The 27,834-nt window shown below is 39.5% G+C and overlaps 1 protein-coding gene across 1 annotated transcript in view; it reads right to left on the bottom strand.

Annotated features, from left to right (window-relative positions):
• Positions 1–2,310: 2,310 nt before the first annotated feature.
• Positions 2,311–27,834, bottom strand: part of RELN (reelin) — a 446,977-nt gene continuing 421,453 nt past the window's right edge. The window contains exons 55-64 of the mRNA XM_054017864.1: positions 26,873–26,976; positions 26,228–26,470; positions 25,563–25,738; positions 22,800–22,873; positions 21,956–22,117; positions 20,176–20,333; positions 18,950–19,169; positions 17,744–17,941; positions 17,215–17,313; positions 2,311–3,437 (exon numbers count right to left, since the gene is read on the bottom strand). Coding sequence (XP_053873839.1) covers positions 3,341–3,437; positions 17,215–17,313; positions 17,744–17,941; positions 18,950–19,169; positions 20,176–20,333; positions 21,956–22,117; positions 22,800–22,873; positions 25,563–25,738; positions 26,228–26,470; positions 26,873–26,976 — 1,531 coding nt within the window. The 3' untranslated portion in view covers positions 2,311–3,340. The remainder of the gene's footprint in view (positions 3,438–17,214; positions 17,314–17,743; positions 17,942–18,949; positions 19,170–20,175; positions 20,334–21,955; positions 22,118–22,799; positions 22,874–25,562; positions 25,739–26,227; positions 26,471–26,872; positions 26,977–27,834) is intronic.

Consider the following 27,834-nt stretch of genomic DNA (forward strand, 5'->3'; position numbering starts at 1 on the left):
AGTGGTAGATATGCTGGAGGGTAGGGATAGGGTCCAGAATGACCTAGACAAATTGGAGGATTGGGCCAAAAGAAATCTGATGAGGTTCAACAAGGATGAGTGCAGAGTCCTGCACTTAGGATGGAAGAATCCCATGCACTGCTGCAGGCTGGGGACCGACTGGCTAAGCGGTAATTCTGCAGAAAAGGACCTGGGGATTACAGTGGACGAGAAGCTGGATATGAGTCAACAGTGTGCTCTTGTTGCCAAGAAGGCTAACGGCATATTGCGCTGCATTAATAGGAGCACTGCCAGCAGATTGAGGGAAGTGATTATTCCTCTCTATTCGGCACTGGTGAGGCCACATCTGGAGTATTGAATCCAGTTTTGGGACCCACACTACAGAAAGGATGTGGACAAATTGGAGAAAGTCCAGCGGAGGGCAATGAAAATGATTAGGGGGCATGACTTATGGCACATGACTTATGAGGGGAGGCTGAGGGAACTGCTCTTATTTAGTTTGCAGAAAAGAAGATTAAGGGGGGATTTGATAGCCTCAACTATCTGAAGGGGGGGGGTTTCCAAAGAGAATGGAGCTAGACTGTTCTCAGTGGTGACAGATGACAGAACAAGGAGCAATGGTCTCAAGTTGCAGTGGGGGAGGTCTAGGTTGGATAGTAGAAAAAACTATTTCACTAGGAGGGTGGTGAAGCACTGGAATGGGTTATCTAGAGAGGTGGTGGAATCTCCATCCTTAGAGGTTTTTAAGGCCCGGCTTGACAAAGCCCTGGCTGGGATGATTGAGCAGGGGTTGGACTAGATGACCTTCTGAGGTCTCTTCCAACCTAATCTTGTATGATTCTATGTTAAGAACTCTAGGAGGCAGGAGTTTTACTTCTTTTCATATTTTTAAATTCAAATTTTGTTGGACTTACATTCTTTTTATTCCATTGCAATGTGGGTTAGTGATGACCAGCAGGAACAATAAACTCTGCCAACTTCAGAGCTATCCCTGCCACGGTGTAATATCAATAGATAAGATTAGCCCATTTTATAGCACTGCTGCTATTATACTGCTCTTGATAATGTACTATATCACTCTTGCTACTCCAGTGACCATTAGTGTCAACTGATACCAGTGTTTCACCAGTCACGTGGGAGAGAAAAAAGACAGTAAATACACTGAGCACACAGTGCATACAAGCTCCTTGTGTGTTATATTAATAAAAACACAAACTTAAGAAAGAGCTTCCTTGAACTTGGGGAGGGCAAAAGGGCAGAATTCACTGTGGAGTCCCCTATGAACTTTGGCATGCAGAAATGATACATTATGTTTAGATATTATAGTGCTGGGCTCTAGATATAGAACTCAATTGAACCAATTTGTCACCCACAAATATTTATTCAAGATAAATGTCTATGATTTTGAGAAGCATCTGACTGACTGTACTGGTCTCACTTATCTGGAGTGTGATTAATTCATACTCACCTTCCTCACTCCCTTATACAATTGTACTTGATAGAAAGTGTTTTTCTCGCCATGTAACAGCTAAACATGCTGTATGTTAAAATGTGGTCCATCTGTTGACATGCTATGCCAAATAAAATTATCTTAAAGAAAAGAGTTTTAATATCTTGGATCTTTGTTCAGAAGGAGGGACTTTGTATTATAATATTTTCAGTCTTATAATAAAAAACCATTAAACTATTATACAATTTAATAATAGTTTGGTTAGGGTCTCAAAACTCTTTCCTTTGAATAGATCTTTTATATATTTTTAAACAGATTGACAAGATTGAGAGTAAAGTAATTGTCTTAAAAAGGAATGGTCCAGTCCATAGTGAAGGACACTGGAAGTCTGAACTGGGTTTTGTTCCCAGTTCTGCCAATGATGCATTATGTAACTCTGGCTAAGTCAATGTTTTCAATTATAGATCCTAGAGTTAGCCCCTAATGGCCTGATTTTCAGAAGTGTTCAACACCCACATTTTCCATGAAATTGTATGGGATCAGCATAAATATGGATTTAGGTGCCTAACTTTAGGTATCCAAGCTTGCAAATGTTTGTTCTTACTCACCTGCCCTCAGGTTTGCCACTTGTAAAATACTTATATATCTCAGAGGTGTTATGAAGCTTCCTCAATTAATGTCTGTAAAGCACTTTGAGATTCCCAAAGGAAAGACACTACTGAAGCACCATGTACTAAATACTAAAAAATATTAAACAGTGTTCATCTGTGTGCTATTGTTAGAATCTGAGTGAGCAAACCAAATCCCTTACCAATTAATTTAATTTAGGACACAATGGCCTGAAAAATCTAATAACAAACTTGTTTATCAACTTTACTTTATTGAAGCATGGATCTTTAGCTTGGTTCACCATATAGTGAAACATTTTATTTATGATAATAGACAGCTTAGGGCTATAGGGGCATTGTAATGTTGCTGGTGTAGGTACAACTTTATCAGAAGATACAAACATGACCCGCAATAGAAACAAACACCAAATAGAACACGATGAAACTTTCACTTTACAAATCACTCCATTACTACAGACATCAAATGGCAGTTATTGTAAGTAAATCAGTCTCAGAGAACTGTTTTACCTTTAGACAAGGAAATGGGAACTTCTGTTTGGGGTTTTATCCACAGCTGCTTAGTAAAAAAGTTTAAATGTCAAGCATTCTTCTTATCCACAAAACAATGCTAACCAACAGACATATCAAAGAGTAAGACTGAAGGAGATCAACGTCTTTACAACTACTTTTGCAATTATCTTCTTGAGTAGGTATTGCAATTTGCTTTATGCATGTTATCAGAGTGTAAATAGCCCAAAAATCAGCAGCAAAATATTACAACAACATAACAAGTAAATACAGTGCCAATGTGTCATGTTGTAGAAGAGAATACAAAGAAGACAATGATAACTTAATCATATAAAATATGATACAGAGCTGAAATACAAGTGCATTTAAATAGCTATGTGACAAAGAATGTTAAATACTGTACTTAATATGTAGTTTTTTAAACATAAAATCTGAAAAAGTCTTTGTGCTTAAACTTTTTTTCCTGTTAAACAGATTAGTTGCTTACTTCCCATACTGCCACTGTAACTGATATTACAACAGATCACAATTTTCACAGACACGTCAACATTAAAACATTTACCTATGAGAAAATAAGTCACTTCTCATTAGTTCACAGTGCGAAAAAGTGGTGTACACTCTGTCTTGAGAAAGGCTTTTCGTTATTCACCAAGCCAGTTGCAGAAAAGTCCTGATACCAGATGCAGTGCTAAGATTTAAAGAATGGAAAGCAACACATCACATGTTGGGAGGAAAATATAAATTTCTCGTTTCTTCATGGGTATCGTCTAAGTGACCTTCGTCTTCTGTTGTAGAAATGCCTGAGCCCATGTTGCCGTGAAAAATTCATCATGTAATTTTGTTTGCGAGTGCTGTTAAAATCAAAGGGTAGGGAGGAGGAAAAGAATGTCAATCTCTTTGCATCCATTTTGACATTGCCTTCTGACATGTAAGCTGGGGGGCCAGATTCTCTACCCTCTTGTGCCTTGCACAGTCTTTTCTGCCTCTGCAAAGTGATGTAAAATATTACCATTCGCATCTGATAGCATGTTCGAACAGTGACAAGGACTGTACAAGGTGCAAGGCAGTTGAGACTCGGGCCCACTTTGATTTTGCTTACAATTCAGTATTTCAGAACTAGAGCAAGAGTTTAAATTAATTATCACTGATGGGGGCTTAGGGCCAGATTCACTCAAGCTGTATGCACTCTATCCCCTCCCAACATAGGGCATTTCTCCAAGCCTGATTTATACTCCAAAAATCCTTGTCTCTCTCATTTACAGATTCCTAAATGGGAGAGATGCTGTTAACCCCTTTCCTCTTGAGTGCATCAGAAAAATACCGCTCCACCTCCCTAACGTCTGGCTTTGCTATTGTGACGATTTGGGGAGTCTGTTTGTAGAACTTGTGAATTCAGGCCAATGTTGCTCAGTTGTTATGAAAATTTCTGTATCATTGAATACCTCTATATGAATGTGGTTCCACCCTTGCTGACAAGGGGTGTGTCACATCCCTCCCTCACCAGGCACAATGGTGGTGGGGGGGTCATTAGAATGCCACAACTACTTATTCGAGCGAACGTACCATGGGACAATGGTTTAGCTGAAGCCTAGAAGAATCAATTTTATCCTACCTCTCTGCAGGAGGATGGTGAAGGGGAGAGAGTGGAAAATCCTCAGCCAGAATAAAGGGGCAGAGATGACAAAGCAGGATTTTGAAAAGGGCTCATACGTGAGAACCACACAAGAAGTTTTGAGCAGGCAAGGGGGAAAAGACAAGCGATTTTCATAGCAAACAGGGCCCAGTTTAGCTGCAGGACCAACCAAAATCAAAGCAAACTGACCTGGGGAGGGAAAGATAGGCGCTCCATGATTGAGAAGAAGAACCCTGGGAAAACCCACAGAGGATTCTGACCCCAACCCAAAGAATGCTCTGCTCTGCTGTGTGTGTGTGTGTGTGTGTGTGTGTGTGTGAGAGAGAGAGAGAGAGAGAGAGAAACCTATTATATGCCCTTAAAGTGTTAACCCTGTGACCCCAGAGTGCGTACCTGGCTGGTGTGCTGGGAAAGGGTGTGTTAAACTACAGGAGAGTGAGGGGTTAGCACTAGTCCCAGAGGCTAGGCAGTTGGACTACCGGTCTAAGCTCTCAGGAGGGGATGCTAAACAGAGGATTTGCACCCCAAGAGTGTGCCCAGAGACCTCAAGCCGGGGCAGTGCCTGAACTCTGTTCAGACTCTAGAGCTTAAAGCACATGGAATCCAGAGTGGGATCCCTTACAGGGTCTGGTGAGTAGCCACTTCCTTTTGAGAATAAAATAAAAACACTGCTCCACCTCCCAAACTTTAAGATTTGCTAAGTAGCAAACCTTTGAACTAAATGACTTTGACTGAGTGAAGTTTTCTTAAAAAACCCCAACAACCCAAAAATCTTTAGAAGAGGATCAAAGAAACACATGAAATAGAGTGACCTGATTTTAAATGAGAAATCAAGACAGTTTTCCATTTCCAAATAGGGCTCTTTCTTTGAAGACGGTAAGGCTTAATAAAACAGGGTGACCAGACAGCAAATGTGAAAAATCGGGACAGGGGGTTGGGGGTAATAGAAGCCTATATAAGAAAAAGACCCAAAAATCAGGACTGTCCCTATAAAATCGGGACATCTGGTCACCCTAATAAAACAAAACAAAGGGAAATCCCAGAGCACAAGGGAAACAAATGGAAAATTGTGGAAAGTAACATGAAAAGTCCATGAAAAGTAAATTTCCTTACTGGCTGAATAGGATAGGGGTATTTGGGGGCCTAGGGTGACCAGATGTCCTGATTTTATAGGGACAGTCCTGATTTTTGGGTATTTTTCTTATATAGGCTCCTATTACCCTCCACCCCCTGTCCCGATTTTTCACATTTGCTGTCTGGTCACCCTATGGGGGCCTAATATACACTACAACTGAATGGGTGGAGGCTGTTGTATCTAATCACTAGAGACTAGCACCACCAACTAGACTTCAACTTCCTTTAAGGGAGAGGGACATGGCTGTTGCTATTTTTGGCCCTTTGGCTACACCAGTCCTAGCATATAGAATGGCCAGAAGATGGTGCAAGAATTTTGGTGCATATTATGTATAAATTCCATAAAAAGGCTGAGCTGTATTTAAATATAAACATAGTTAAAATAATCTACACTGAAACAGTTGTAATACATATAAACAGCTAATATTTGCTGAAGAAGCCTTTTCCCCAATGTTCAAGCCCTCACTTAGGTTGGGTGTCAGGAGAGGCCACTTTCAGAGCTACCAGTCTGGAAAGAATGAACTGGGGAAAAAAAGAGGTCTCTTCAGTGTTTCCTGCCGAGAGATTGGTTTCCGAACAGTGTGCCTTGTAATATCTGGCCAAAAGTTATAAAACCAAGCCAATATATTCCTGGTGCGGCGCCACTGATTAAATGCACTTGCATCAGAGATGTCGCTCCATGTTTCTCCTGGCAGCTTAATTCCTAACTGATAGGAATGCCACAGGCTCTGGAGAAGAAACTCATAACTTTCATGACGATTCAATACAGTTCTGCTCCTGAATGCAAACTTGCACATAACCCTGAAGAGACTCACTTTTGAGGCTATATGGCAATTCTAAGCTCTACCATCTGTGCTGGTGGAGTGGAACTCTGAACAGCTCCATTTGGTTTAACTTTGTTTGCTTGTAATTCTCATTAGCACACTGGTGAATACAAGTCTCATTTAAAGTTACAAGCAAAATCCATCCAGAGTTATGAGAATGAAAAAATACATGTAGCACAGAATGCGACTATCTGACATTACTACAGCGCCTTTCATGCCTATTGATCACAAACCACTTCACTATCCATATACACACATCACTTGAAAGCAACCGGTTCTGGGTGGGGAGCGTGGCAACCACTATGGCACAACACTGGGAGGAGAGGGGACAGATACATTGGTCAGAACCTGGGGTGAAACCCCTGCTTTTAAAAATGAAAAGAAGGTACATGGGGAATTTAATGTCCATACTTTGCAGCAAGGGCCTAATCTGTAAAGTCTCAGCAGAGAGGTCCCCCACAAGAAACTGCACAGAATGAATTTATCTCAGAATAATAAAGGGCAGTGTTGACTCTATCAGGCTTTGACACTGTTCTAGGAAGCCCAAGTATTATAATCCTGATGCTTAATGCCGCTGCACTATCCCTTCTGGACACTATTTGCAAAAAATATTAATATTCCCTCAAGGCTAAGCTGGAAGCCATCTTAGTCCAACATCCACAATCAGATCCTATGTGCAACCAACAATACTGATGGTTGCCAGCGTGAGAAAACTCAGTGATTCAGCAGAACAACTGCTACCCACCATAAGATGAACTGTCACAGGACCTGATCCTATCTTTTCTGGTTTCAATGGATGCAGGATCAGGCCTATAAAGATCAAGTCTCAAGGTCAGATTCACCCTTGTAGATGCAAGGGGTGGGATGCAATTTTCAGCCCTATGCATCCATGAGGGGAACACTGACTGCACCAGAGTGAGGGAGATTCAGTCCAAGGAATGCCACCATAATTCCCTGGTGTGATTCCATGGAAAGACAGTAATACGTTCTGGTGGAGTCCATGCAGCTTCTGGCTGGCTTGGCTCTGCCCCTCCAGGGCTGATCAGCCTGCTTTGGAGGTAGTGGGGGTTGGTTTTGGTCCCCCAGTGGTGAACAGGATGCTGGCAGCTTGGCCTATCTACCTCTGCTTCAGGTGGACTGTGGGCCTCTGTTGGTGGAGGTCCACAACCCAGGGAGTTCAGCAAGTCCTAAGTTTTGTTATAAAGGTGATGCATGAAACAACAAACTGGCAGCAGGTGTCACAATTAACTCTCTATTTGGGGAGCTAGGGCAGGGTGGTGAGTTTTCATTGTGAATGAAAAGTAAATGCTCAGCTTGCAATCAATTACCCTCTCCCTTCCAAGTGCATAAGCTTATTTTTAGTGAATATGACCCCTAAGGAAAAAGATTAAATACACGTTTCTCAAAATAAGCATGAACCTCCATAGGCAAGAATAGCTTTTACTGTTGTATAAAGAAACCACCTGTATAAAATTGACTTCAAAATTATCCCCTTTCCAATAACTAACTGAGAACTTAATTTATAGACTACAGTACACTACAATAATTGACTCTATTACCCTGCCCGCCCAGTTTTTCAAGCCATGCAGCTTCTGGTGGGAATGGATACAATACAAACTCTTGCATTGTTACAGTAGCCATTATGCCAGAGCATCTTTCATTTAAGAGGTGGTTTTTGTTTAACATTTGAGCTTGATGTCACCTGGCTTTTACCCAGAAAGGGAAGTTCTGCACTACAATAATTTATTATAGCTTTGTGTGAGACTGACAGTGATTAGCAAAGCTAATGTTTCCTGTGCACCTTTATTTTCCTGCCACCTTATAATTTAAGGCAAATCAAATATGTTTTTAAGAAGAACAAATAGCTCAAAATGTTCTTTAACAATTCTTATTAGTACACTATCATCTCTGTCTAACACTGCTTACCACCTTAAATGTAATGACACTAACAAGACTTAAGCAACAATAATTATGCTGCAGACATTTTAAGGAAATAAATGAAGAATTTTCATTTAGAAAAGATGATCACGTGAGTTATAGGCCAGAAGCAGCTGCTTAGTCTTTGACTTAAGTTCAATCTATTAGTGGTATTTTACAAGGTGGTGAAATGTATTTGTTGTGTGCCCCAAGGAAAGAGTTCACATGTTTTACTATGTTAAATCAAAACTGTGCAGTACAAGAAAAAAAAGGTATGAAAACAAAACCAAACCAAACCCACAAAACAACAATTAAGCTAATGCTCAGTCCTTCAGTTGTGCTGATAGGACCCAATCTCACTCCCACTGAAGTCTGTGGTAGTCTTCCCACTGACTTTGGTAGGAGTTGGTTAGGGCTTGAAGGGTTGATTCAAAGCCCAGTGAAGTCAATGGAAAAATTCTCATTGCCTTCATAGAAGTTGGATCTGACCTTTAGTGCAGCATATAAGAGTATATTCTGCCATCTGTGGGCTGGGGTGGAGGTATATGCATATAATTTTATTAACTATAATGGAAGTTAACATCATACATTGATAAGAGAACAAAGTCCAATAGTACTTTATAAGATCACCTTAATAGCTATATCATAAAGCCATTGCAGAAAAGATAATTCTGCATTTATTGGATTTAGTGTCTGAAGAAGCCCTTTAATGTTTTATATAGCAGTACGGAACTTTATTTCTTTTTTTTAGAAATAAACAGATTTGTCATTAAGACTGTATAGAGATGCTGTTGTTATTATTTACATTGTAACAGTATCCACAATGTGCGATGCACTTCAAAGATATATGGGGAGAAACAATCCCTACCTCAAATATTATGGGATCTGAATGGAATCATTCCAACTGCAAAGGGAACTTAGACACCATTACAATTTCAGTGACAGTGCACAATAAACTTTCCAAGGTTCATCAGCATGCACTGATCCTTTGGTGCATCTTCGGTGCACTTACCAGATCATTGGATGAAGAGTACAGATGAAAAAAAATCTCCCAAAGACTAGTTATCTGTGGATCATTTGACAGAATGAATAGTAACAAAACCTAGGAAGCAATTATTGCACAATCCAATCTGTCACCTTTTTAGGGCAATCTGCTTGTATTTAAAAAAAAATATGGGGGCTGAAATACTGCTCTCACTTACACTAGTAAATTCTAAGTAATTCCAACGAAGTCACTGGAGTCACACCACTGTAAACGAGAGCAGCTCAGGCAGATCTAGTATAATGAAGAGCCATGCTGGGGATGCTCAGTAAGCATGAACAATAAAGCAATTTATGAGGAGTTACTCTGTATGTGCCTTTTAAGCCTCAGCAATTTAACAAGATTTTTTAAAATATAAATTTCTTAAAGTACATATTGGACTATTATCCTGCTTTTTTTTTTGTTTTAAATTAAACATGGCCAAGCAAATAAGAACATTTGGTAAATAATAGGTACCTATTCTAAGACCATGAATTATTTTTATTTGTTATTTATATTTTTAACTGAAATGGCACGTCAGAAACAAAGGCTTCTGGGTGCCAAACCAAACTTTAACCTAAATCAAGCCTTTGAAAAAATGAAAGGCAACATGGTCTGATAAATAAATATAACAGTGTTTAGCATGCAGCTGAGTTACAAACCCCCTAAGAATGGTGACAGACTCCAGGCAAAACCCTGGCCCTGCTGAAGTCTATGGCAAAACTCCAATAGGATCAGTATTAAAACCTATGTCTCTAGCTACTATGGTGATTAGAAATGCCTAGCTGCATAACTATGGCCGTACAAAGTGATGATGTTATAATAAGCAAAAAATCCACCCAAATAAATACTTATTGCTTGTTTTAGTTACATGCTCATGCATCACTGCATATATTTATTGTACATGTTTACTGACACACAGCAGATAATTTTGGCCTTAATTCAGTAATTTTAATTTACTGAAAATAGTGAGAATTTTACATCAGGTCTAAGAGCCAGATCCTGCAAGTCGTTGAGCATCCTCAGTTCCGACCTACTTCAAGGATTGTTGGGAGCACTCAGGAACTCTCAGGTGGAGCCAAGCACCTACCATGAGCAGGGCTCTGAATCCTTAGTTACAACGCCCACTGTCTTAATTGAAAGTTTGCTTGAGTGAGGTGCTGAACATATCCTGCAAACTTTAACTCCTCAGGGCACTGAGAACCCCACAGAATCAGTCTGTGAGGAACAGCTGCAGGCTTTGGGCCTTTATGAGACAGCAATGCATGATCACTTCTTTGAGAGTACAAATGAGGCCGATCCCTTTCCCACAAAATATCATTGACGAAATACAGGGTTAGAGTCTTTAAAAGTACCCTAGCTGTACTACCAACATATATTTGATATTAATTCAGGGAAAGTACTTACCTTACTCTAGTGTAAAACCAGTGACAGCAAATAATGAAATACAACACAAATTAGAAAATGCCTTTCAATGCATGCAGCACTGTGACTAGTCATAAAAGCCTGATGAGGTTTAGAGGCAATATAGGACTTTTCATCTCTTTTGAAAATAAAAATTGAACAAATTATTTTCTGAATTTTAAAATCAACATTTATATTTTCTATAAAAATTCATCATGCAATTTTTTTTAGAAACATAGTAAAAGACAGTCTTAAAAGCACATACTAAATTTGGCATAAATCTTGTGAATACAAAGATAATGCCCTAACATTTTAATTGTTCCTTTTCTTTATTACAAATATTTTTAATAATCTTCAGTGAAATGTTTCAAAGCGTTGCTTTCTGCTAAAGAAATGAAGCAAATGAAAATGTTTTCCCACTTGAATATGTTTTGTTATGGCTAGAAGATATAATTTATATTTGAATATTGCAAAAAAGCATAAAAATTCTTTGCAACAAATGCAACACAAAATCCAAATCATTTGTGCCAAAAATGTAACATTATCTCGACAATGAATAGCATGAAGTGATGGTTTATGGAGGGATTATTTCTGTGATTATTATTGCAAAGTTAAACACACAAACACACAAGAATGGGGCCATATCCTACATTTCTTGCACAACTAAAATTCCCAAGGATGTCGCTGGGAGTTTTGGGTGCTTAAAGAATGAAGGATCAGACCCTTAGTTTGCAGTTTATTCCCCTTCAGTTCTGAATGCATTTGATCAGAGCTCACTATTTCTTTATAAGTTATTAAGGGCCCACTCTGTTTACAAAGAAATGGCTTTTCAAGAAGCACATGCAAAAAAGGTGTGTGGTTTTATTGTGCAGCAGACAGACTGTGAATTATATGTAGAGAAAAACTGAAGTGCAAATGCAATGCAGAGCTGGACGCAGGCCGTTTTTAGGGTAGAGGTACTTGGGCACAGAATAAGCATTCTTCTTGTAGGAGTGGAAGGCGGGGGATGGGAGGTGAGGGAGAATTACTTTTTTATCCTAAGAAGGGCCACATTCATTGATCATGTAAGGAATCTGCCCAAAACTTTCTTCAAAAGTGCAAAGAGAATGTATGCTGTATTAACAAATGAATCAAAAGCAAACTTGGTTTAAAGGGACAAGATGACTTGATAGCAGTTTCACCCCCACTTTATAGGTCCACCACTATTAAAATAGTTTGACAAATTATTAGCTGGCAAGATCATACCAATATATACTATATTCATAATAGCTTCTATATTCACTCTGAGCACTATTTGCAGCTGCATTACAGGATTAGGAATATTTCTGTTATATTAATTGAATGATTCAAAGAAGTATTACAGATAGGCCCTTGTTTCCAGCCTTCCTTATTGCACACACAGGTTTTGCATGTGCAAATTAACTGCCGTTCTAAATATTGGCATATTTGTTTGTGCAATCTATCTTGGGAGAAGAAAAAAAAATTGCTTTCACAAAAGGAGAGGCTAAACTTCTGGAAATGTAGCCCATATCATGTCACAGGCTAGTGGTATGTTTGTGTTATCAGAATCAGGAGTAAATCAGAATGAACAATATATAATAATCCTCTTTATAACTCAGCTATAAACTATGTTCTGGATGCTAAATTGGCATGGAGTCTCAGGAGAAAATTAATTTTAAATATTTGGAGGGATGAGAAGAGCCAAAGCATCAACATAGACATTTTAAGGTCATGTAAGTATAAAAATATTCATAAATGTAACTCTAGAAACTGCTCTATTTCTAAGGGATTAAGTGGCCACTAGAGGGCACTGTAGGAGGGAGTAGGGAACATTGGTAAGTTGCTGGAAAGCAGAATCAGACCTGCACTCTTGCTTCCAATGAGTCCCTACTGACCACAACATCCCTGGAGGTGCCACTACTCCCAGCCTGCCCTCTATGTCCCTCACTCATCTTGAAGGTGGGAATCTTCAGGGGACAGGGAGTGCATACCAGCAGCAGATGCTGGTGGTGAGGAGAAGCTGGCATGGAACCTACAGTCGTTCAGTGCATGTAGGCCAAATGGCAGTGATTAGAGGTGGGCTGGAAGAATCTGGCTGTCTGCATGCTTAGGGAGGAAAAGTAGTGAAAGCAAGGGAGGGTTAGAGAGAGGAGACGGGGAGTTGTGGTAAGAAGGGGGCACCTCAGTACAGAATGCTGAGAAGTTTAGAGAAACAAGATGGGTGAGGGAATATCTTTTATTGGACCAACTTCTGTTGGCAAGAGAGACAAGCTGACCTGAAGGACCCGAAGAAGAGCTTTGCATGGCTCGAAAGCTGGTCCAATAAAAGACATTACCTCACCCAACTTGTCCCTGTAATATTCTGGGGCCAACACGGCTATGACTGCATTGCATACGACAAGAGAAGAAGTATTGTCATCCTCAGCAGCGTAAGGATTAAGATGCTTACTAAGATACTTTTATAGCTTTAAAACAGTTTGAATTTAATAACTTAAGATCCAGATACTTAGGTCTCACTGAGTCACATCCAGTGCAGAACATGGGGCAGGAGTCAGAGATTACTTAATCCTTCCTTTGTGCTCCCCTAGTCCTGTGGAAAGCTAAGTACTGTTTCTGTTCCTGACATCAAGCTCTAACCCACACTGGCTACAATGGCCCTCCTGTGGCTTTGGCCATTCTGCTAGCACAGGACTGCTGGAGTTCAAGGTGCTCTGGTCATGGTCTCAATTCTCCAACATTCCTCCTGTTCTGGACAAGGAATATGGTGCATATAGCTTGAATAGCCTGCTCTACACCAGCAAGAGAGTTCCCTATGCAAGAGGAATCCTGGGTGGCTTTCCAGCCCCTTTGTGCCATGGCAGAACAAAGGAGTTGGACTGGGAGATGAGGAGCTGGTCTTTAATTTGCAGCCCTCAACCCCCTGCCAGAGAAAAAGGAATACAAAGTATGATCATAGTATGGTTTAATATTATGGCTGGAGTAGTAAGGTTTATAATCAGATGGTGTTTATAGTGTTTATACCATCTCCCCCTGGGATGTTTGAGATGTATGTGGGAGCCCCTCAATACACATTGACAACACGGATGACTAGATTTTTAAAATGAAAAATCAGGACGTCTGTCTCCTGGGGGTAGAGCAAAAGAAGACAGGGGAGAGGATGATTTTGGTGCGGGGCAGGGAGGTGTACACTGAATGGTGAGAGAGAAGAGTGTGTCCATTCCTTGATTTGTGCCTCAGCCATGCAATGCCTCTCCCTTCCTTCACCACACTGTGCCTCTGGCTCTATGTGTTGAGGAGGGGTAGTTTGAAAACTTGAGCAAGAGGGGACTCCCTGGGAGGTCTCCTTGGGAGGAGGACAGGTTGTCAACATATGACAGGCCTGGCCAGGGCTAGTCCTTGAGGTGCACTCAGCTGGCCTGTGAACACTGTCACCAGCTCAGCTAACTGGTGTCTCTTGCAGGTGGCCAATCTGCAGGGGTTACAAAAATGGGGCGAAACTCAAACTGTATTAAACAGACAGGGACTATCAGAGAGGCCCTGAAAACAGGGATATTCCTGGTTTTCTGGGACATATGGTCACCTTTCATATGAATCATTAGTTATTTGCTGACTAATACTCACATAATACCCTCCCAGAAAACACTAGTAAGGGGACTGGGGTGGGGTGAAAAATTATGAGAAGATTGCCTCTTGGCATTTTCCTTGGATCAATCCATTGTGGAGGTAGGTTTTGTTCCCTTGCAGAGTGGGCAGCGATTCTGTGCTCATAATCCATGGATCAATACAGGACGCAACTCTACCACTCCCTGTGGTTTCCTGACAACTTAACTCCAGTGGATGCCCCTGGCATGGGGTATTTTTGTGTGCAGAATTTAGTTTGTAAAGCCAAATTACGAGATGACATAGATGGTGGTGTAAGTGACAAGTTGAGATGGAAAGGCAGGGCTGTAGCAGGACAAGCAGTCTATGGAGAAGTGGACGAAGGTTTAGGGTAAAGCTGCTCCTCCATTACTTTTAATTAAAATATTTTATTTAAATACAGCATAAAATTGCACCTTTTGGTTGGTACAGCTCTGCCCCTCTACCTCCTTGGCATATGCTACCCCAATTAATGCTTGCTTATGCTGATTTATTGACAAATAACTTACACCACCATGTTCTGGGGCTGTGAATCTGACCCAGCATATCAACTTTCCTATGCTTCCAGGACCCATTTTCTTCCTTATCCTCTCTCTTTTTCTCTCAGTTATTGAAAATCCCAAGGAAACTCAGATATTACAAACAGTATATGTCTAGAGAATCAAGGAGAATTAAGAATTAAAGATAAACTGCGTTCATAATACGAATTGTGATGCTTAATGTGTGGATGTAAGACCATCCAGCATTCATAGTAATAATTAACATTTATATAGAGCTTTTCATCTCTACTTCTTGAAGCACTTTACAAAAGTGATTATGTATCATTATCCTCATTTTGAAAACGGGGGAACTGAGGTGCAGAGAGGTAAAGTGACCAGCCCAAGATGACACAATGAGGTACCAGCAGAGCTAGGAAGACAACCCAGGTCTCCCAGCACCTAATCCTGTATCTTGTATCCATTGCATGTTATTGCCCCCTACCCTGGCAGTGTCTAAGCAAGAGTTGGGATTTTGAGTGTTCTGAGTTTGTGCTATAGCTGAATGTTATTTAAAAGAAATTATTATTATGTAATATAGAAAATATTCAGATTAACTACAGTTCTAACCAGTGCAGGTACAGGGAGATACAAAGAGGTCAGAACTAATTAACTACTAATTAGTACCTGCCATATGTGCCATTGTGTATCATTTTTAAATTCCTGAGAGCAGCATATCTTACAGTATTGTGATTAGCAGGGTTTTTGATTCTACATCTGGCCTTTTACTAACATACTGCTATAGCTCTGTATGTACCAATATCTTCTGTGGAAGTAAACAGTTTATTTGTAATGGTCTGTCTACCTTGAGAGATTGTGAGCTAAATTCTGACAGGCACATAGGAGCTCACCTGAAAACCTATATCCACTATCCAATGCACGGAGCAATGGTTGTTCTCTCTGTTCTGGCTTTGCCCAAAACTCGGAGAGAGCCCTCAAAAAGTCCTCAACAGGAGCAATGGGGAATGGTCTGCATATCTAATTCCACTTTTGGACAAAGCAGATATACTATTCCTACAGTACATTTTCTATTGCTTTCTCCAGTCTAGTTTTAAAGTATCTCAAGTGATGGGGCTTCCACTACTTTTCTTGGGTGACTCTCCTATAGCATGATAGATCACATTGTCAGAGAGGTTCTCCTGGTATTCAGCCTAAATTTTCTTCTTCCAAATTCTATCTCATTTTTCCTAATTATACTCAATTTCAATATAATCAATGTTTAGATTGCTTAAATTTTTTTCTCAACTGCTTTTCTCCTTTTTTTTCAACTTAAAAAAAAAGAACCACACCTTAAAGCAGAGAGAAGTGGGAATGTTGCATAAGCATCTGTACCTTTCCTCAGCTCAAACACTGCCCTAAATAATTAGCCTGGGTGTTTACATCCTTAGTTATTGGGAGATGCCAAGAACCATGTCCATCCCTCTGTTCCTTCAAACTTAAGGTTAATGTTATGAAGGCAGAGCCCAGCAACGTGTGTAAAAGCAGTGGAGCGCATACAGCTAATTAGTGTTGGGGCCAGTATGGCTTTTGTTTGGGGTTGATATGAATGCCATGCAAGCTGGTGCGCCTCAGTGGAAAGCAGAACAGGGCTAACTAGAGATCAAGTAATCCAATTTGCTACTGTTACAAAACAATACTTGTGGTGCCTCTACTAGTTTGAATTTAAAGACAGAAACCTCATTTTTATAATTACTAAATCTGGATGTTATCCAAATCTAATTTCTATGCTGATTTTTTAAAGTTTTTTCAATAAAAATGAACATTTGAACCTATCTATCGGGAAGACACGCTTCTCTCTGCCAACCACTGTCAGCGATGAGTCCCAGCCCGTCAAGGCACTAGCATTTCAGCTCTACTGGAACTAAATTGTTAAAAAAAAAGCAGATAATCTCTCTGTGATGTAATACAGTAAAAACGGGTTAATATTGAGAGTGAGACCCATTTTATTAATGGGGAAATCAATATGGTGAAGACACTTTACTTGGTAAAATCTTGACGGGGGATGAATATAGAGCTCGGATCATAGGAACCTGATATAGTGAACCCTGTTTCTGAACAGTATCCTTCTTACTAAAAAAAGGAAATGAATACGGCATTAGTTGCTAATGCAATTTTTCAGAGCCTGATTCAACAACATTACTCTGTACAAAGAGCAATACAATAGACTATTTTGTATCTTTGAAAGGATGTAAATCAACTTTATATGGCAGCATAGTTGCTGAACACACACATCTTTTCAGATATCACATCATAAAATATTTCAAAGACCTTGATGATTTATATGAATACACCAATATTTAAAGATGCTAAAGTCCATGCTTTCCCTTCTGCATTTCTCCATGATGCACAATATGCTCCCCTAGTCTGTAACTTTATTTCCTGGTTGCCTTAAATGCTGACCTTTGCAGTCAGTGGAGAACATAAGCAAAGAATGATTTTCAGAGAACATTTCTTACTGAGTTTAACATTCATGCCATGCTTTTGGAGATGGAGATGTTATGAGGTGAATCTGATACTCACAGGACGACTTCTACATGGTCCAAAGCCCACTGATCATGACCTGTTCCATTGTGACGGGGCTGCCACCAGCGCAGTAAGACTCCTTTCATTCGTGCCTCCCTATGGTTGCAAAGAGAAGTACCAGCTAGACCTCCATACTAAGAAGGACCCTTTCCAGCCTGCCTATCCACCCCCAAAAATACTTACAGTAAAACCAAAATAATATCCATGTGCTCCTAAACCACAATATACAGCATTCATAAAGAATTAAGGGGAAACAATATAAATACTTTTCACTTAAACTGAATTGATCCAGGAAACAAAAACAAGGTTTTGATGGCTTATTATTTTATATTTTAAATTTAAGGTAAAGAGTTTGCACTTATTTTAATTATATCAAAGGACTGCAGGCTATGTTTTTAATTATAGCTATAATTATCATCCTTTTCCTCCACATTCCCTTGTCTCCTCTCTTTTCCCGCACAGATTCCTTCCTGCAGGAAATGTATAGTATGCATTTAGAAATAATGTAGTATGATTGGGTACTTACAGCGGAACATTGTAAGACACTCTTTGGGCTTGTATAAAGTCCTTTGGCTGATGCTGTGCTATTACTTGCCATGTAATTCCATTATTTACACTGTACTGGAGTAGAACTGCCTTGTCCACAGTATTAGGATCACTCAGGTTGGTATTGCAACTCTCTGTTTGTGAAATGCTTCCAATTTGTAAAACAAACATTATTTTGCTGTAAAACACAGGGAACAATGATTTTTAATGTATGCAATGTGTTAAAGTAGGAGTGAAAACATTGCCAACTTGTAATTATCCTTTTTTAAAAATACAGAACTTCAAGAATAATTACTATTCGCAAACAAATAAACTGCTGTAATATCTGTAAAACACAACCCCTTTTCTCAGTAATAATATGCTTTTTAACAGTTTTCTGTTTAAGTATAATTTTAACATCCATCTGTGTAATTGGAGGCAATCAATCCATGATTACAATGTAACTGCTCAAAAGTGAGGTGTATCAACAATGCCAAAAAGTCAAATAGGAATATGTACAAAAAAATAAAAAGGGAAAAAACAAAGGACAAACAACAATAAGTGCCTTCTAAATCCTTGTTTAGGTACCGAAATAAGAAGTTAAAAGCTTAACTTTATGGATAATATTTTGGCAAATTTGTGGAAAGGGCCTAATCTTAATTTTGCCTTTTACAATTGGCCTCAGTGATAAATACAGTGTCCTGTAAGCATTCCTTCTATTAAGTACCAACCTTGACAGATTTCATTTTGTACTCTATAGCCAGAGAAACAGCAGAAATGAAAAAGGTATTCTTGTTAGCTGGTAGGTGAATGTAATTGTAGTTTACCAGTAATACCGGAAGTGGGTCTGTAATTACTGTTAGCATCCTCACTCACTAACGGTCCAAACAGTCTGGTGTCCAGTCTCTGCCAATGGCCTCATCTTCAGTGCTGGCTGTGCATACAGTGCTCTCTTGGGTGTACTAAAACCATCTGACCTTTCCAGCCAACAGTCACTTCCTATTCTCTGATAAACTCCCAGCTGACAGTTGCTAAACATTTTGCTGCCCTTAATTTTTTGCTGCTGAAAGGTGTATGCCAACCTGGTAGAGCCATCCTTGTTCATCATTATCATTAGAACCCTACATGCCATTTCATTTTTATAAATAGTTACTTCTGTCATGAGCAGTTAAGGTGGTTTTTCAAATTAATAGTAAAGTGTTGTTACCTTGCTCGGGTGAGATCCAGAGGTTTTGTAATAGCTTGCCTTATTTGACATCCGTTAAAGTACAGTGAATCTCCATGGGCATATGGTGCCAGCTGTCCACATCCATTCCCTATAACTCCACCCTGAATAGTTTCCCAGTTTATTTCAGTGACTCTTTCAGATTCAAAGTTATCTTTAATGTAACTGGGAAGATCATGGCTGAAAACAGAGCAGTCATCACCTAAAAAGGACAAGGCAAAGTTATAATACAGACAAGTATCGAAACATTGAGAAAAAATGACTGAATTCAATTGCAGATTCAACTTGTAGTTACTGCCACAGGCAGGGCCCTGTGTATAATATGACTGCACAGTGGCATACAATGCTTCCTAATTGCAGATTATGCTCAAACTGTTGTATAACTGTGCATTAGAATCTAAGATTTCATTTAAAAAAATAAGGGCATGATTCTCTTCTCATTTACCGCAGTGTAACTACATTGACTCCAGTAGGATTTGCACAGTAACAGGGAGAAGAAAATCAGGACCTAAGTCTCTAGTCTTCCTGTTTGCAATGAAAACCTTCAAAATGTGAACGTAGTGTAAACCAATGCAGAGATGTCTGCCTAAATCTGCAGCAGGCTTGAAACAATTGCTTTAATGGAAATATCTCTAAGATAGCCAGGATTCAACGTTATGGGGCTCAATCCTGCAAGGTGGTGAGCAATCTGGCCCTGATCCAACAAAACACTTAAGCAGTTTAGTGGGACCACTCATGGACTTATAAGCACACGCTTAATTGATTCGATGGCTCAGGACCCAAGTGCTGTACTTGCAGGACTGAACTCTTACAGGTCAAAATAAAAAACTTGAATACAAACTGGAAGCCTGTGTACTCTGTGAAATGAACACAGGTGTAACATGGTCTCTGTGTGGAGTAACAGAGTAAGCAGCCAGCCACATTCTGCACTTGGTGAGGTCTGAGTGGCCTTTAAGTGTAGCTCCACATAGAATAAATTACAGTAATTCAATCTGGAGGTAAAAAAGGGCAGGGATATCTCTTATTCAAAGGTGAAAAGTCTTTCTATTTATGAATTTATATCTTGTCACTTGTTACTGAGGCACTCCAGTGCTAAGTTAGTATGTTTGGCTGTGTCTCTATTTTATTTGTTTCATTTTGAGCCAGATTAACATATATACATACAAACATACAGATATATACATATAAAGGAATATAAGAAATAAAACCTTGGTATCTTTCATCACAAATGCAAATGGCTCCAGTAGTGCAATATCCATGACCACTGCAGAGTTTAGGGCACGCTTCTCCAATGTACACATGATCTATTGCCCAGCTTTGCTTCTCTGTTTCCTCTCCTTTTTGAATCCACCTGAACTGAGTTGCACTACAAATACCAAACAACACAATATCAGATTATGTTGCAGACAGCACTTCAACATTTCTGTACAGAAACATTCAACCATATGGACAAAAGTTGAAACAGAAAAAATGCATAGTAAGAACATTTTGGGGTGAGGCACAGAGGAGACTGAAGTGACTTGCTCAATGTCGCACAGCGAAAGAGCTCATAGAATAGTACCCAGAAATCCAGGCTCCCAGTTCCCAGCTTTCACCAGAGGGCCACACCGCGCTAAAGACCAGCACACTTTATTCCATTGAAGTGGAATTTTATATTGATAGGCCTCATCCTGCAAACATTTACTACTCATTCTAGGGCACACTTCTGTAAGTAGTCCCACTGTCTTCAGTTAAGCAGCTTTAGGATGAAATAGATAGCAGACTCTGGCTAGTCTACACTCTGAGATGGGACTGTGATTCCCCTACTTGTGTACACATGCTTGTGCTAGCTCACATCAAGTAGCACGGTAGCACAGGTATCGACAGCGGAGGTATGGCTTAGCTGTGCTGAGTACGTATCTACCGGTTTCAATGAGGTTTGATCTCTGCTCTGCCTCCGCTGCTGCTACCCTTTCTACTGCTATTTATACTTGCGCTAGCTCGATGAGACCCAGTGCAAATATGTGTACACAACCAGGGGAATCACACCCCAGCTTGTGCCATAGACAGAGCCTCTGGCTAAGATCTTCAAAAATAGAAGTTACGCTCCGAAATGCACACTTAGACACTTTTGTGATTTTCAAAAGCTTTGTGAACCCAACAGCTCCTAGGAAGATAAACTGGAGCTGTTGAGTGCTCAGCACTTTCAAAAATCAGTTGCCAATATATGGGTTTAGAAGCCTAATTTCAGATTTCTATTTCTGAAAATACTGCCCTGGGTCTAAAGCAGCAGTTCTCAAACTGTGGGTCCAGACCCCCTTTGAATGGGGTCGCCAGGGCTGGCTTGGACTTCCTGGGGCTCGGGGCCAAAGCCCGAGCCCCACTGCCAAAGGCCAAAGCCGGAGGGCTTCAGCCCTGGGCGGCCGGGCTCAAGTTGCAGGGCCCCTGCTTGGGGCTGAAGCCCTTGAGCTTCAGCTTTGGCCCCCTTGCTCAGAGAGATGAGGCTGGAGCTTTGGCCCCCCAACCTGGGGTAGTGGGGCTCAGGCGGGCTCAGGCTTCGGTCCCTCCTCCTGGGGTCGTGAAGTAATGTTTGTTGTCAAAAGCGGGTCATGGAGAAATGAAGTTTGAGAACCCCTGGTCTAAAGATTTACATTGGTCTACAATTATAAATCCCAACCTGGAAAACACTTACTACCAATAATAGTGCTTGCTAACATTACTACCCCGATTGGCTTCAATGGACTACTCAAAGTAATAAGTATTTGCAGGATGAGGCCTTATGATTGTGTCACAATGGCAATCTTTAGCCTGAATGTCATTACTATTTAATCCTTGGCAGTAGCAGTTTTTATTAAAGAAAAGCAATCCCAAAGGTGTCCATTATGTATCATTTCCAAGTCCAGACAAAAAAGAGACACTTTAAATTCACCAGTTGTTCCACACTAACAGTGCCAGCTAGACAGATGAAGTTCGATATCTCCAAAGTGAGCTGACCTTTTGGTAACCTACCTGGAGGAGACATGATCAGGCAGCTGGATAGTTATTCTTTTCCATGCGGAGCTGTTGACAGAGTTATAGATGGTAGCTTCATGGAATTGAAATGGGGAGCAGCCAATGCTATTAGATGAGGAAGGAAGACATTGCGTCTGGACAAGTTGCCATGAATCTGTCCTGTAGGAAGCAAAGAAAATATGTTGTTAGAACAACTGAAAATAATAAGGGAAAGTTAGCAACCTACTAGAGGTCATGGCAATATTTCTTTAAAAAAAAACACAAATGGTCTTCAGCAATAATTTCCATGCAATGTAATCACAAATAGAGTGTGAAAGTCTACAAACTTTGTGTAGCCATGGTAATCTCCCACAGGGTGGAAATGCTGTGATACATCTGTGCAGGTAAGAGGATTTGGGAAGCAGAGACCAGGAGCCCCTGTGACCTGGTATTATAGGTTATGACTGGGAATTCTTTTCCTTAGTCCTTTCCTTTAGAGGTCAGAGAAGAGCCCTTTTATACTGGCTTTGCTCCATGGTCTTGTTTTCACGCAAAAGGCATCTAAGTTCAAAATACAGCCCCACTTTCTGAAGTAATTCATATATCCTATTATACTACATTGCAGGAGACAATGTCACCAGTTAAACCACAAATTAACATCACATGACTTCTAGTACAGCATAGCTTTAGCCCAAAATTTATAGTCCAGTATCAAAGAGTATGACATACTAAAACAAGAGATACTTTGAAGACATTTGTGTGTGTGTGTGTGTATGTGTACCAGCAATATGCTCATTAGATTTAACAGGTACAGTGTCATTGGTCTTGCAATGTCCTGGGGTAAATTATCGAGAGAGCTTACCTGGTATCCTTACTGTATTCCAGCATTACAGAGTGCAGGTCACCGCAAGAAGTTGCCTCACAGCCAACCACAATCTGAAACACAAATAAAATGTGTCAGTTACTGCTAGATCAGGGAGATCAAAAGGACATTTAATGTAATACATAATGAACTGTCAGTTGTCCTTTCTTTCTAAAGATACAGAATTAGAAGACTGCAAACTTAGATCTAAAAACCCCCACACCACAACAAAAACACACTTTAACCAAAGTGTGCACCACTTCAAACATTGCTGCCTTTGTGGATCTTTGCATAAGACTGGAAATATGAATAATGACATCAGGGCCTTTTTATACCATGTAACCTGAGACTAGTGTCCACCTTTTGTATTCTAATGTACAATAATAGAAAGGGAAGTGCCATTCTAGGTACTAGAGCTTAGAATGCATTTGGAACTGGGAGCAAGGATTTTCAACACCAGGTGCCTAACATTAGGCTCCTAAATCATGTAGACACTTAAATGAATAGTTAGATTTTAAAAGTTCTGGGCACCCTGCAGCTCTTATGAAAGTCAATGTAAACTGCTGGATGCTCAGAACTTTAGAAAGTCAGGTCACTTATGTAAGTGCCTAAATATGGATTTAAGAACTCAACTTTAGGTAACTGTTTATGAAAATCTTGTCCTGCACAGTTTGGGGTATACTCAGGTTAATCAGATTAAATCATTTAAAAAGGCTTTGCAAACAGAAATATGCCCTATGTCTGAGGAAATAAACAGATGACTCATCTTGACATTATGTGATGCTCAAGTTCAGAGACTTCAATACACTAGACATATTACTGAATGGCTAACAAACAGAAACATCTGAATTTGAGCAGCTTCAAAACCTGTGCCCTCACTGCAGCTATACAGGAGAACTGAATCCTTACTTTAGAAATAAAATCTGTAGCAGTAAGGAGGGCACAGAAAATATAGGAAAGTCAGGAGCAAAATTTAGCCAAGGGAAGTAAACTTAATAATATGAATGTACCATTTCCTCTGGATCAACGCAGATCACACCCACTAAAATCTAAGTAAAAGATGGCTGATGGGGTAAGCTGACCACCTGTGAAGCTGATATACAAGGCGTTTCTATACCATTTGTATACAATAGTAACAGTAGGTGAAATTCATTCCTGGGGTAACTTCATAGGTGGTGGATTGTGTGTGTGGGTCAAATGCTGTGAGGGAATGGATGACAGAAATTGAATCTAAGATCAGATCTACACTACCACTTATGTTGATCTAACTTACGTAGCTCAGGGGTATGAAAATGCCTCACCCCAACCCGAGCGATGGAAGTTTCGTGCTATCCACACCAGCACTATGTCGGTGGGAGATGCTCTCCTGCCAACATAGCCTCCGCTTCTTGCCGAGGTGGAGTAATAATGTCGACAGGAGCGCGCTCTCCCATTGGCATAGTGCATTCTTCACCAGATGTGCTACAGTAGTGCAACTGCATCAGTGCAGCTGTGCCGATATAGCGCTGTAGTGTAGACTTGCCCTAAAACTGGCAATGGCTGTGTGAGAAGATGAAGGTGTTAATTTGTGGCAGAAAGGGAAAACAGGGTGTTTAACTTAAAAACAACAACAAAAGATCAAGAAGCAAATATAACTAGGCAGACATATATGCCTTTCAGCCTATCGCTTTGCTCATATGTTACATCCTGTCTTTGTTTTTTAAGCCTGTGCGCTCTTTGGGTCAGGATCTTCCCTTTTGTTTGAAAAATGCCTAGCAGATTTTGAGCACTACTGCAATACAAATAAATAACAGCAATAATAATTTAATAGCTACATTGTATTGATTATAAAATGTGTTGGCCTCATTCAAAAGTCCAGCTAAAAATCAAGCGTAACATCAAGTGGTGCTTCGCAGATTATCTGGGCCATTTTTCCATGATAGATGACCAAGTAACAAAAAGGGCTATTACTTTTAGCACCTTCAGATTTTCAATATATCCCATTAGTTATTTTTCTGCCCAACTCTGATTCTGTCTCTCCTTTTCTGCCTGTTCCTTGGTAGGAATTGTTTTTTTCTTCTCAATGCTCATTTTGATAGGCAATGGCATGCACATACCCCAGATCTCCATCTTACTGGATTTACTAATCTTGCCTTAATGTTCAGTTTCAGCCAGTCTTTATCTCCCTGTCCCCACCACCCAGCAGCTGCTATTATAATAACATCTCACTTAGATATGAGAATAAGAGTAGTTGTTCTGCATAAGACCCAGTTGCCACTCACTTCAATAGAGAGCAATCAGGCAATCAACACCTCTAGCAACCCCTAGTACAGGGACAGTCATTCCATCCTGGCTTGAAATACCATTTATGCAGAGACAAGGTGGGTGAGATAATATCTTTTTTGTTGGACCAGCTTCTCTTGGTAAGTGAGACAAGCTTTTGAGCTTACACAGAGGTCTTCTTCAGGTCTGCGTAAGCTCTAAAGCTTGTCTCTCTTACCAACAAAAGTTGGTCCAACAAAAGATATTACCTCACTCATATTGTCTCTCTAATACCCTGGAAACAACGTGGCTACCACACTGCATACATTTATGCAATCATTCTGAATCATGTTATTGTTTCTATTACTGTATTTCCCTGCATTCCAACAAACAAGTTATTATTAAATATTTAACAGATTACTGAATTTTATATTCTACTTGAAACTGTAATAAATTCCACAGACAAATTAGGTGAATTTTTATTGTATGTTTTACTTTGGATAAAGAAAAGGTTTTCCTTACTTTAAATTGCATCATGTATCCTGGCTGTATAATGAGCTCCCTGGAGGACAAGATATTGTGTGTGTTGTCCTTTTTTTTATTTGGCCAGTAGAGGTGAAATGAGGGGTTTCCACAGAATCCAGCAGTCCTGACTGCATTAGGGTAAAAACTCCAGTTTTCTTCATGGGAAGTGCCTTCTATTAACATGAGTTACATACAATTACTGGAATGTCTCAGTAAATATGTAGGCTTAGTATTGAATCCACAGAGTCATTATGTATAACATTTTAATGATATATGCTAAATAAGTAACCAAGAGTCTTAGTTAAAGTGTCAGCCCTAGTCAGATAGTTTAAATTGGTTTCAATACTAGTATTTTTAAAAAAATATGGCATAGTGGGAATTTCCAAATTCAGGCAGTTAGATGAAATAAACTGAACTGTCCTATAAATGTTTGGATTTAAAAAAATCATAGTGAAATAAAAAAAAAAATCCTTAAAACTAACATAATCAATAAAATATCGACCTTGTGATTGTTTATAAAAAGAAAACAATGTACAGTTGAAAAATAAATTAAAATGTGCATTTGAAAGACCTTCAGTTAACAATTATTTAGTTCAATAAAAAGGCTGACACAGGCTTCTTAAATCAGATGATAATAGAATGCTTGCTACATCCTCCCTTACCATCATCAAATGTATCTACTAGTTGACTGGGATTGATCTCAGCACCTCCAACTAGTATGTCATCTAGTGCCCACTGAGCACGGTCAGAGCCTGAAACCACAATTCCATTGCTAATCACAAAAGGCTGCCACCAGCGCAGGCGAGTTGTATTGGTCAGAGCGTGTTCTGGGAGAAGTATGTAGTCATGTCTGACCGAGATGTATTTCTGATAATCCATCTCATGAAGCAAAATCCAAGATATGCCTATAATGAAAGGATTCAGGATTAGTAAAGCAACATGAGGTAGAAACTGTCTAAAGATTAATGGAAGGTAATAGAAAGTCGTAAGATAATATCTATGATCTTCTGATAGGAAAACCTTAAGTCCTAATAATATTGCTACTTATGTGATTAGTCAATCTAAAGTCAATGGGATTATTTATGTGAGTATAAGTACCAGGATTGGGTCTAGTTTCTTTTGAAAAAGAGACAATTTTATTTGAGGGGAAAACACAAAAGGTATAACTTTAATAACTGTAGATTATGGCTCTGAATAATTAACCCAAAAATATTTAAGTTAGATCTAATTCTGCACATTTCTCAAACATGAGGGTGTTTGAATATACACAAAAAGTTTGTTCAGATGCAACTAAAATGTTGACTTGCCTCCATCAATTGAATAATCTAACAGAACTCCCTCCTTCCTGCATGTTGGTCTGTGGCATGTTGTCATGTTTTCACTTCCAATTCTTCCCCAGTACTGTAGAAATCTGAAGGAAAAAATGTTGATCGTTAATCACAGAATACTGTGTATCCTAACGATATGAAAGATTTGTTGCCAAACACAGTTCAAGAGATTTGTTTTCTGCCAACAAATAGATTGAAAATGCTCAATTTACTAAAATGTTTTATTAAAGAAAAGTGAAGTTTAGTTAGGGCAAAATTTTCAAAAATAAGTGTCTGAATAAATCCTGCACAATATGCATCTGTAGGTGCAAATAGGCAATCGTGTGCACAAAAATATTTGTGTGTACAATTAAGCAGGGAAACCAGGGAACTGAATGAAAATAAAAAGTGACTTCAGCAAAACACAAGGAAGGAAGGTGAAGAGCTATATACAAAAATAAAAAAAATCAGCAGAATGAGTGAGACCTTATTTAAAGTGATAGACTGAGGTGGGCAGATGAAACTAATATGCATTGTCTCCTATATCTTATGGGCCATATTTTAGCTGCCATAAATTGACAGAGCTTCTCCTACTTTAATGGAGCTAAAGTTCTGGACATACATGTGTACACAAGCTGCACATCTAATATATCTAGCTTGTGTATGTTAAACAAATAAGGTAAAACCTTTTTAGCTAGTGAACAAGAGGTTATATTGTCTTGCCACCGGACAACTAAATGTTATCACAATAAATAAACTGCTGAGAAATATGAACTGTTTAAAGCCAACCCCCCGCGTAACATTTTAAACATCCAATCCTGCAAGCATTTTAAGCACATTATTTTTTATATGTTCCCATATTTCAGTAGGACTACCTATCCAGGAAAAGCCAGTCATGTGTGTAAATGTTGCCAGGACTGGGCTCTTTGTTATCAATTACCACTGAGAATTGTTCCTTTAAA

The sequence above is a fragment of the Malaclemys terrapin genome, chromosome 1 (assembly GCF_027887155.1).
Source record: "Malaclemys terrapin pileata isolate rMalTer1 chromosome 1, rMalTer1.hap1, whole genome shotgun sequence".
NCBI lineage: Eukaryota > Metazoa > Chordata > Testudines > Emydidae > Malaclemys > Malaclemys terrapin.